At 42.2% G+C, this 12078-nt stretch overlaps 1 protein-coding gene across 2 annotated transcripts in view; it reads left to right on the top strand.

The window, feature by feature from the left end:
* Lipa (lysosomal acid lipase A) overlaps nt 1-12078 on the top strand; it is a 35159-nt gene that overhangs the window by 15550 nt on the left and 7531 nt on the right. For both annotated transcript variants that reach the window (NM_001111100.1, NM_021460.3), the window contains exons 4-8: nt 904-1102; nt 2827-2936; nt 4780-4916; nt 10276-10422; nt 11757-11828. In NM_001111100.1, coding sequence (NP_001104570.1) covers nt 904-1102; nt 2827-2936; nt 4780-4916; nt 10276-10422; nt 11757-11828 — 665 coding nt within the window. The remainder of the gene's footprint in view (nt 1-903; nt 1103-2826; nt 2937-4779; nt 4917-10275; nt 10423-11756; nt 11829-12078) is intronic.

Here is a 12078-nt window from a genome sequence, read left to right as displayed (position 1 = left end):
ACCAAGAGGAATTTGATTGTTCCAGTATGTTGCCCTGCACTGAAAGGAGAGAGAACGACCCTGACCCCAACCCTGAGCGGCATGTTTGAGCTTTTATACAGTTTTCAGAGCTGCAGCCAGTAGGCACAATGCGACTGGTAGAACAGTGTGACTTTTAAACTGGTCGATCTTTAGGGAATGAGGTGGCAAGGACTTCGCTTGTCTGTAGGTGGACAAAGGTCAGTCTGTGAATGTGTCTACATGCTCTAGGCCTCCCCCACCCGCAAAGTGACCAATGGTGATGGTCGAGGGTCGATCCCCCCTCTCTGTGGTTTGTGGAATGTAATTAGCCCCTCCCTTCCAGAGGGGAGGGGTGCCTATATGCTCTATGGCCTTTCTCTTCCAGGAGGGGAGGGGTCTGGTGGAATTTTCCAAAGTTCCTGAGCTGACCTCCTCTTGTGCTTTTGCCATCAGTGGAGGTGAAGTCCCACTGCCCTGCATTGTGGCCAGCACTTGATGCTATCTCTGTTTAGGGTTCGGCCATGGTTATAAGTGTACAGAGCCATCTCATGGTTGTGTGTTCCTTTCAGTTTATCTCGTTTGAAATAATCGCGATGAAATTATAGAAATACTTTTAAAGTTCCTCCAAATCTATTTCCCTTTTTTTGATGCTCAAGTCAATGTTTTGTTACTAGGTATGCAAAACAGAAGAAAGAAAAAGTGAAGTTTTGCTGCTTTCTTGTTAACACTGTTTAAGGAAAACACAGCCCTCAGGTTTTACAGGCATGCATTGTGGGCTCCATATGTTAATTAACTTCTGCTGCTCTAATGGCTTTGGTCCTCCTAACAGTTGGCTGTTTAGCAAAGCATCATGTTTGCTGAGAAGGTTGGAGCTAACAGCTTCTAAATATCAATGTTTTTCAGGTCCCAGACCAGTTGTGTATCTTCAGCACGGCTTGCTGGCAGATTCTAGTAACTGGGTCACAAACATTGACAACAGCAGCTTGGGCTTCCTCCTGGCGGATGCTGGCTTTGATGTGTGGATGGGAAACAGCAGAGGAAACACCTGGTCTCTGAAGCACAAGACTCTTTCAGTTTCTCAGGATGAGTTCTGGGCCTTCAGGTATATCACAGTTGATTATGACTTGCGTCTGTCTGTATCGTTCGCATCTTGAAGGCAGACAGGTGAAGTTAAAGAGTACCCTGAAGTTGTCTAAAAAGGGAGCTGATATCTTGAAAAGTTGTAAAGCTTGTCAGGGATTTAAAACCAGTCATGAAGGTAAATTTAAACAAGTGATTGCATAAGTGATTAGATTCAGTTAGGAATTCTTAAGGCATTCTTACCATTCCTGGCCTTGTGGGCTGCTAGGTTAACTCTCAGGCAATCTCCCCATCTCTCTAGTAACACTCACATGTTACATGTTTATTCATTCTATTATCCTCTGTCTCTCTCCTTCTTACTTCTGGCTCCACCAATGAATTGTTGTGTGATACTTGACACAGGGTATAAACTGTGTCTGTTTCCTCATCTATAAATTGGGGATAATAAAGTCCTAGCTTATAAAGTTACGGAGGCCTGAAGGAAAAGATTCAAGGAAGAATCCCTCCACAGAGTCTGGGGTGTTCTAAGTGTTTCCTCACACTGGGATTGTCCCTTCTCTCCTCGCTCTCTCTTACACACACACACACACACACACACACACACACACACACTCATCCATACACATATACTCGCAGACACATATATATACAGACTCACACTCATATCCACACATACACATACATTCACACACACACATATACACATACTCACATACACACATAGAGTCTCACACACATGTTCACGCAGATATACATACATACACTGTTGTGTTTTATAAAAAAGGTCAGGATATATTTGAAGAGTGCAGTATGGTGAAGTGGGAGGGGTACATGAAGAAAGTACAGGTATAGTGCAGAATAGAGTTTATTTAGGGCATGGGAAGGGGAGTTGAGAAGGGAGTAGAGACAGAAGGACAGAGAGAGAGAGAGAAAGAGAAATAGAAGAGAGGCCGGCCAGAAACACATGGAGAGAGAGGTGGGGGGGTGGAGAGAGGGAGAAAGGGGTCAAGCAGAGAAGAAAGTCAGAGAGAAAGGGCAGAGAAAGGGAAGAGGGGCCAAACAGCCCCTTTTATAGGAAACCAGGCCTACCTGGCTGTTGGCAGGTAACTGTTGGGCAGAGCCTAGAAGGAATGCTAACACACACACACACACACACACACACACACACACAAACACACCCCTATCTGGTTAAAAGAGTACATCCTAGTGTGCCAGGTATCATAGAAGGTTGGCGTTGTAGATGGTTAAAGGTTTGCTTTCCTTTGATAAAACTAGAGTCATCCTGGTCTTGAATCACAGGAGTGAGAGCTTTTACCAAAAAGCAGTTATTAGAATATGTTCATTGTAACACCGTTTATAATAATGAATACTCAAATGCATACCCACAGCAAATTCAGTTAATCAAGTGTGGCATATTAACATAATAAGATGAGAATAAACATCTATACTCCCATACCAACATGGAGGAAGCCAGGAATAAAAGAAGACATGTGTCTTCTTCCCGACTGTGTGCAGTGAATCAAGCTATTGTAATGTCAAACCTTCAAGGTGTTACCTTTAGGGTGTACAATTCGGCAGGAATGCTGGGGACTTCTTTGGTCCTTGGTTCGTGTTCTGAACTCATGTAAGATTGATTATTCAGCCATGTTCACTGTGTGCTGACACCACTTCATGATAAGTGTCTGCATGCTATTCTATATTTGTGTGCTATTTCAATTAAAGAGTTCTTTGTTTTTTGGATTATAGTTTTGATGAGATGGCAAAATATGACCTACCTGCTTCAATTAACTACATTTTGAATAAAACTGGCCAAGAACAAATCTATTATGTGGGTCATTCTCAAGGCTGCACCATAGGTATGTATCCAATAAAGAGGTCAAAGGCAATGTGTCTTAGAAGTGAAATACACAAAATGACATTACTTCAAGTAGAGTTTTTTAAAATAACAGGCAGAAATCATGAATAGGGCAAGGGATTTTCAGTAATAATCTATAGAAATTCAGAATTTAATATAGATTATCAAGTTTCTTAAAATTGAAAGAATGGATGTAGGCTATATGTTATGTGTTTCCCAGTTTTAAGGAACATAAGACTGTGAGAGGGTAGAAAAATGGGAAGTTTTCTAGTGTTAGAAACCTTACAGAGTCAATAAGAAAATATACTTAAATCTTAACTGCCCCAGGCGGGGTTCATCTCGGAGGTTGCCTAGCATGTTTGAATCCCAGGGTCTAACCTGTAGCTTCACCCAAAATAGATACCTTAGTAATCAAAGAAATTAAGTTAAGTCAAGCATAACTAACCACAGAGATGGCAGCTCATACTTTATAGCTTTGGGAAGCTATTTGCATGTTTTGTTCATGTATTATAAAACTAACATGTTTTCAAGTGTGTGTGTTTGTGTATGTGTGGCCAATGTGTTGTACAGGCCTGGTCTTAGCTGTCTCCCTCAAGCATTGTCTGTCTTGTTCTTTTGAGATAAAGTCTAGACACTAAATAGGCTAGATTGTCTGGCCAGCCAGCCTCAAAAAAGATTTACCTATTCCTGCCATCCCAGTGCTGAAACTCAAAGTGCAGCCCACCACACGTGGCTTTGTGACATGGGCTTTGGGGATTAAACTCAAGTTCTGTTTGTATGGCAAGCACTTTATGGAGTAAGCTGTTTTCTCAGTTCAATATGTTTATTATTATTATTATTATTATTATTATTATTATTAAATACAAGTACAAAATTTTACAAAGTTTAAAAACTGCAAATCAACACTAAATTTTTACAAGCATGGAAACATATTCCATCATTTCTTAGATAATGACATTAGGTGTTCACTAGCACTGTCTTATTCGAGACACATGGAATACATTCTGCATGGAGACTCACAAAGGAAAAAGCTTGAGTGTTAACATGTTATTAGATTGCCCTGCCTTCCAGGAAATAGAGCTGGACGGTCGTAATTAATAATACTTCTTTCGTGTCTGTTAAAAATCCATGGTGTGTCCTAGGGACGGGTAGCAGCGGGTGATCTAAGAGGTGTGTAAAAGATACTTTCCAGCAACGGGAGTCCAAATGTGGTTTTTGAGACACTGGTGTTCTGCTTGGATGGTCTGCAAATTAGGAATGGAAAGCAGGGGAGAAGTAGACCTGTGGGGTGGAGCTGTAGAGGTTCATGTTGCCATGGGAACAGGGAAGACTTTTTGCTGCTTCTTTCTTCTTCTTCTTCTTCTTCTTCTTCTTCTTCTTCTTCTTCTTCTTCTTCTTCTTCTTCTTCTTCTTCTTCTTCTTCTTCTTCTTCTTCTTCTTCTTCTTCTAGATTTATTTATTTATTATATGTAAGTACACTGTAGCTGTCTTCAGACACTCCAGAAGAGGGCGCCGGATCTCGTTACAGATGGTTGTGAGCCACCATGTGGTTGCTGGGAATTGAACTCAGGACCTTTGGAAGAGCAGCAGTGCTCTTAACCGCCAAGCCATCTCTCCAGCTCCATTCTCTTATCTTTTTTCTGTGCATATTGTAGACTTAAATCTAGAACCAAATTCAGTGTTTCTGAGCCAGAGCGTTTTAGGAACTCTGTTCAAGTGTACAAGGGAAGCGTCACTTGCATAGTTACTGGGCTTCCTCTGTAGGTTACAATGGCTGACCATTCACATGTTCTTTTGTGAGGAATTCCTTGAAGATCTAGCTAATTCTTTCTTTTGCTCTGCAGGTTTCATAGCTTTTTCACAGATGCCTGAGTTGGCAAAGAAGATTAAAATGTTTTTAGTCTTGGCTCCCGTGTTGTCTCTCAATTTTGCTTCAGGCCCGCTACTTCAATTGGGACGCTTGCCAGACCCTCTTCTCAAGGTACTTGGGCCCCACCAGTTTCGCTTCTCCTCAGATACTCTCTTCTGAGCTGAGAAATTGGTCATTAGAGGAGAAATGGCAGTGTCCTCTGTACCTGCTCTTACGAGATCAGTGGGTGTGCTTGCCTTCACCTACCCCACCCCCCACCCCGCTCCACCACAGAGGCAGCTAGGGGTCTGTCCCGTTAACTCAACACTCAGTGGCATGTTTTCTTAGTGAACATGTTCGTCCAGTTCCCTACCCACTGTACAAGGAGGGTACAAGGAAGTCTTTGGAAAGGTACCTTAAGTGTTCTAAGTGCTTTTCATCCATAGGGCATGAGGGTGTGCAGGAGTGGACAGGAGGTAGGTGACAGGATATGTGCCATTCCTATGTGCCTGTCCCTAGCCATGCAGAATACAATCTAGGACATTATCTTAATAGAGCATATTTTAGAATATGACCCGTAAGCATATTAGTGCTTAGCCCCAAAGCTATGCAACTCTAAGCTGTATTCAGAGGGGGAAACAGCACTCAGGAGAAGGAGTATGAGTTCTTTAAGACTGATTAGTCCATTATTCCTCTCTTATGTATTATATATAGACACAAATGCATGTGAAATCCTATACAGCATTATCAACAGTCATATGCTGTGTACGTGGGTTTATTTTCATGTTTTGGTTGTGAGCCTAACCTTTAGTGGCTGAGTCATACCTCCAGCCCTGTAATGGGTTTTTTACAATGAGAAACCGTGCATTGGATTGTGGTCCTAACAGATTACAGTGAAGCTGAAAACTACCTATCCACTAATGACATCATAGCCTAACATACAATTCACAATTTGTGGTGATGCTAGTATACAATAATTTATGGTGACAAGAGTTATCTGAAAGTGTCAGCCATATAGTTTTGCACGTTATTTATGTCATAGTTGGCTGTAAGTGCCAACTAGACACCGCCTAGGATCATTTAAGAAGAGTCCTAATTGAGGAATTATCTAAATCACATTGACTTGTGGCGTGTCTGTAGGGGATTGTCTTGACAAATAATTGATACAGGAGGTCCCAGGCCACTGGGGGCAGTGTCATCTGGGGGCAGATGGTCCTGGGTTGTATAAGAAAGCTGCCCAAGCATTAGCCTGTGTGTGTGAATCGGTGAGAAGCTCAGTGATTCTCAGCTTAACTCCTTCTCTGACTTTGTCAATGATGGAATGTGAGCTGGATGTGTAAGATGAACTACGGCCTTTTCTCTCCCAGTTTGCTCTTGGTTAGTGTTTCACAACAGCAACTAAAAGCAAGCCAGAATAATGTCATACTTGATAATACCGACTACTGATTTATTCATCCCCTTTCCTTTTAATCATTATCGTAGCATGTACTCTTTGGTCTTGCAAAAATGCTTATTGCAAAGGCACGTAGCACGATGTGACAGCAGTGGACTTGTGAGTCTCACATTCACCACGTCTTTTGATTGTACCAAGAGGCTGTGTCAAGTAACCTGTACCACCTAGGATTGTGTAAGGATATTACTGTGAGAGAGTTGCACAATGATCACATTGCTTGAGAACTTGGTTCTTAGAACGTCTCCGTGATATTAAGTGACTCATTACTTCAAGGTACGCGTAACAAAGCTCCCCACCCCTCTCAGGCCGTTTTGAAAGTCTCTCACAGGAAGGATGTACTTTCCTCTGATCTCAAAACCTGACAGCTACTGAGGTGGAAGAATCACTGTCTTATGCTTCGTTGTCGTTTTAACTGCTACTTGGTAGGTTTTGGGTTATAAAGAGCTACAGTAATTTAGTCAGACTGTTGTGGTAGGAAGTCATTGCACCAGCAAACATGCTGATAAAACTTTGTTTTGACAGTCTTTGTTAATAGTGCTGATTTGCATTACAAACACTTTAGAAATTACACGTACTTCCTGACTACTAGGCCACCTCCATAAGTCCTTTCTTTAGGATTACTCGGTTTAGAGGTCTTTGCCTACAGACGCCACATATGAATGTATGCACATAGAGATGCACCAAGAGAGATGTATCGTTTTGTTTCAATGTGGATGGTATCCAATTCTATAGATTGTTCTGCATGTTGCTTATCTCCCAGGGACAGCTTGCCTGGGATTTGATTTTCTTATTAAGTGTTCCATAGACAGCTTTTGATTATAAAGACCTGCTATTAATTAGCTGGACTGCTGTGGACATTCAGGCTGGTGGGGGGCATCTCTAGAGTAGAGACAGGGGAATGTGGTTGCTGCTGTAGGAATGAATGTTCTAAGTCTAGCTTGTTCCCTAGAGTTTATGAGTTAGCTTTGTCAATGTAGAAATGTCACACCTCCTCCCAGTCCACTTTGATACTACATTTTGTAAATTCTGGAGTGGGGATCATGGATCTGCGTTTTTTGTTTGTTTGTTTGTTTGTTTGTTTGTTTTGGTTTTTCGAGACAGGGTTTCTCTGTGTAGCCCTGGCTGTCCTGGAACTCACTCTGTAGACCAGGCTGGCCTCGAACTCAGAAATCTGCCTGCCTTTGCCTCCCGAGTGCTGGGATTAAGTGCGCCACCACTGCCGGGCAGGGATCTGTGTTTTTAAAACATTCTCTGTGATTCTGATGAAGACGGTGGGCCTGGCATTTGGGAACCATGATTTCAGACTAGAGTGGTTTATGGCACACACTGGGAAAGTTTAAACAAAAACTCACAAAACAAAACAAAACAAGGAAAACAAAAAACAGACAAACAAAAAAGTGAGCCATATTTACAACATATTTGAATTAGCTTCTCTAAAAAAAATACATGTTGCTTTTGCGGCAGCAAAGTGTTCCCCTCTAATCCTTTGAAGAAAAATACGAGTATAAAACTTACTAACCCATCAAATGACCACTTTGTAGACACTAAGCCGGGAGTTGTGAACGGGCTAACTCTCCATGTCACATGCCCTTGTCTCCAGGTTACTTCCTGGTCCTTTTTAGCCAACTCTTTCTTATATTGCGTTTCTGAAAGAGATCATTCAGACCTAATTGATGTCTATTTGTAGGTATTGATACATGATCCAACAGAAGATTGATTTAACAGTGTGCTGGCAATATTTATGTCCACTTGACATAGGCTACCATCATTTGGCAATAGAAATCCTCTAACTGAGAAAATTCCCCATCTCAATTGTCATGTAGGCAAGCCTTTGTGGGCATTTTCTTAATGAGTGATTGATTCAAGAGAGAGTAGCCTATTCCTAATGGTGCTACCCCTGGGCAGGTGATCCTGGTTGCTTTGAGAAAGCAGGCTGAGCAAGCCATGAGGGAGCAAGCCAGGGAGCAGGACTCTGTATCTGCTTCTACCTCCAGGTCCCTGTTCAGTGTCAGTTCCTGCCTTGACTTCCTTAAATAACATACTGTGATGTGGAACTATAAGCTGGATTAAATGCCTTCTCCCCCAACAGAAAAAAAAGTATTTTATCACAAGTAATAGAAATCTTAACGGACAAAGATCACAGACTCTCTGTGGATCACAGGCTGTCTGTGGATGGGTAAATTTTCTGGAAGAAACTAGAATAGAGTATTATACATTTAAAGTAGTGTGATATTTACACTGCAGATCGGATAACTGACTTTTTCCTTACGGGAGGAAAAAGGAAGCTCTCTGCTTTGCCATCCTGTGGATTAGTGATAAGCCCAAACAATAGAAAGAGTAGTGGTTACAGTTGTAGTACTGAGCTCAGCAGGGGCATTCAGTTTCCTCAAAGTTGTTTGTTGCTATTCACCGATCGATCATCCACTCAGAGGCAGAGAAGCAGACTGCATGCACAGCTGCATTCATTTGAGTTTGCAGCTTCTGCATACTATTCGCTAGCATCTACAGGCAAATATGTTGCACGTCTTTGGCCTTTTTCGCTTGTAGAAGCATCATCCTAGTATCTGCATTCACCATCAGTCACTGTTTTCTCTGTGTACATGTCCATCTTTGTGGCCAGATTTCTCTTCTTTAAAAGGATACTTGAAGGTCCAGCCTCTGTCTGAAAAGACCCAATCTCCAAATACCAACATTCTCAAATACAGACAGTTAAGACTTAAATGTCAGCCTTTTAAGGGGTCATAGCACAACCCACATTTCCTTTGTAGAATTTGAGTTTTCTATTCTTGCTTGTCCTGGAGTTGGTGTGTGTGAGCAAGACGACAAAGGGACAGACATCTGAATTCCATATAAGGAAGACCTGTCCCCTCTCCCACGGTACATGAAGATCTGCCTTGAGAATGCAGTGGCAGTCCCGGTTGTAACGTGTGCACAGGTTCAGTTGACTGTTGGTTAGGGACAATGTACACTGAGAATTGGAAAACAACTCTTCCAAAGAGCCAGAGAGCCAGTGAATTTGGCCTTGCGGGCCAAGTGGTTTCTATAGTTGACTGTTCCTATCTGCAAAAGTTAAGAGATAATTCACAAACTGGTACTGTGGGTATATTCTAGAAGAACTTAACAGAAGCACATGTGGTGCTGGAGGCAGGGCAGGTGAGGAGTAATGAACTGTCTAATGGGCACCGAGGCAAGGATTCCGAGGGAGGATCATAGAGACAATAGCATAAGCGTGAATGTGCTTGTCACTCAACTGAACAATTAAGCAATGATTCAGATGATACATCTTCTGTGTTCTACCATCATGAAATAGCTCATAATAAATTAGCAATAATCATGCATGGCAGCTCACAGCTACAGTATCAGCCTCTGGGAGACTGAGGCAGCAGGATTTCTATGAGTTTAGGGGCAGCCTGGGCTATATAACTATGAAGCCAGCCAGAGCAATAGAGCAGGACCCTGTTTTGAAACAAACAAACAAGCAAACAAACAAACAGTAACCTACCTTTAGGGGGTGGATTAGGCCCATATGGGAGGAGAAGGAAACACACTTAGTTGGAGCCTCTGGATCTTCTCAGAAGTCCTGTTAGGGACTGTCAACAAATGGTCATGGTCAGCTCCCTTTATAATGGTCTACTATAAACTTACTTAGCTTTCTGTCTCTGCCTTTTTTTTTTTTTTTTTTTTTTGGTTTTTCAAGACAGGGTTTCCCTGTGTAGCCTTGGCTGTCCTGGAACTCACTCTGTAGACCAGGCTGGCCTCGAACTCAGAAATCCACCTGCCTCTGCCTCCCGAGTGCTAGGATTAAAGGCATGAGCCACCACTGCCCAGCTCCTCTGTCTTTTCATTGTGAGGGGGCTTCTTGTCGTGTGTGTCTCTAAGCACATCTGGTTTAGTATATCTTATCACTTTCCTGTTTTGAATGTTGGTGTTCCGGAGTCCCCTGCGGAGATGCTTGTATGCCTGTACTTCTGAAGGCATGTGAAGCTGGAACACCAGGTTGAAATGCTGACCCATTCTTGGGTTTCTTTGTATTTCCAGGACATGTTTGGACAGAAGCAATTTCTCCCTCAGAGTGCGATGCTGAAGTGGCTGAGCATTCACGTTTGCACCCACGTCATCATGAAGGAGCTTTGCGCAAACGTCTTCTTCCTGCTATGTGGCTTCAATGAGAAGAATTTAAATATGGTACGTAGTTATGATCTATGGATGTGCTTATTTGTGTGAGAGATGCAGACCTGGACCTATCAGACATTAGCGTTTCATTTGAGAAACACATGTATCAGCTTTAGCAAATGGTCCTGTCTGCTGCTGCCTTTGGGTTCACTCTTCTCAGCTTCCGACACAGAACCTATATAGAAACAGTCAGCGAGTCATAATATTTATGGAGCATTGATCCTAGTAGTGTGTTTCTTTTGTTGAAAATATTTAATCCCAATCTGGAGTTTCTACCCTGCCTTTGACCATTTAGTTCCCAGATAAAAGACACACACAACCTTTTATATTTATTACAAGCATCATCCCTCACAAATCTGGACAGATATATATCCTCTATGCTATTATGTCTATTTCCCAGCCAATAATTCCATTATATATTTTGCCATGTTTCACCTGGGCTGCTGTTAACTCCAATCAGCCAACCCATATGACTCACCTAACCCATGGCAGCTTTCTCCTCTCTTCACCTCTTCATCTCCCCCTTGTGGTTGTCCTCTGCCAAGCCCGGGAATCTTAAAGCCCGCCTATGTATCTTCTGCCCTGCTATTGGCTGTCAGCATCTTTATTCACCAATCAGAAGTAACTTACAGGCAAATTCACATAGCTTCACTTGGGTCAATGTATAAAGTGGACTCTCTAGTCTCTGGGGCAACCAGGTCTTGGGGACCTGCCAAGAGACTGAACCTCGACATGTCTCTTTTAAAAACGTGTGTTTAAATCTAGAATGGCTATACATATGTATGTATGTCTGTTATGAAGTGTAAATCTCTGGCTTGTGTTTCTAAATGTATCTGTGTCTTAAAATGTTGAATTTTGAAAACAGGTTTTAAAATTCTGGAATAAAGCCAGGCATAGTGGTGCATTTCTGTTAAGTCCAGCACTTGGGGAGCTGAGTCAGAAGGACCTTGAGTTCAAGTCCTTTCCCCCACAAAACAATCTGCAGTGAAGGGGGTAGAGACTTTTAAAAAGTAATACTTTTTTCCCCTTAATATTAAAGGAAGACATGGTACATGAAAGTTTGGCAATTTAGGGAAGCATGAAGAGATAAGAAATGACAAGTGGCTGCATCCTGTTCTCCATTGCACTTGCGCCGTTGTTGCCTTTCCTCCATAGGTCCTCTGCAGACGCAGACATTTTTGTTGGATATATTCATAGTCAGATAGGCTCTGATCTCTGAGAGAGTAACAGTCTGAAAAAAAAACTGTTTAGATTTGTATTGTTTTATCCTGTGAAGAGATAAACGTACTTATGAGTATCGCCTTAACACTATTTTCATTCTCTAATTCATCATATTCATCTTTCAGTCTAGAGTGGATGTGTATACAACACACTGCCCTGCGGGAACTTCTGTGCAAAACATGTTACACTGGGGTCAGGTAAGCAAACCAAGGGTTCCATTGAACTCGTGTGACATTAGTATTTGGTAACGTTTAGAATGGACAAGCCAAGAATCCTCAGAGCATCACTCTGCACACTTTTCCCTTTCTTCCTACAGTTATGGGTGCTTGTCACTGGCTTGGTGCCACTTTTGGTATCTCCCATAATATACTCTGAGTTAGGCATGGGTTCATCGGACAGTTATCGGGGTCGAATTGTTTCTTTCTTCTCTCCCTGACTTTCTTCCCC

Source organism: Mus musculus, chromosome 19 (genome assembly GCF_000001635.26).
Source record: "Mus musculus strain C57BL/6J chromosome 19, GRCm38.p6 C57BL/6J".
Classification (NCBI taxonomy): Eukaryota; Metazoa; Chordata; class Mammalia; order Rodentia; family Muridae; genus Mus; species Mus musculus.
The sequence above is the reverse complement of the archived record's forward strand: the minus strand, read 5'-3'. Positions and strand labels throughout refer to the sequence as shown.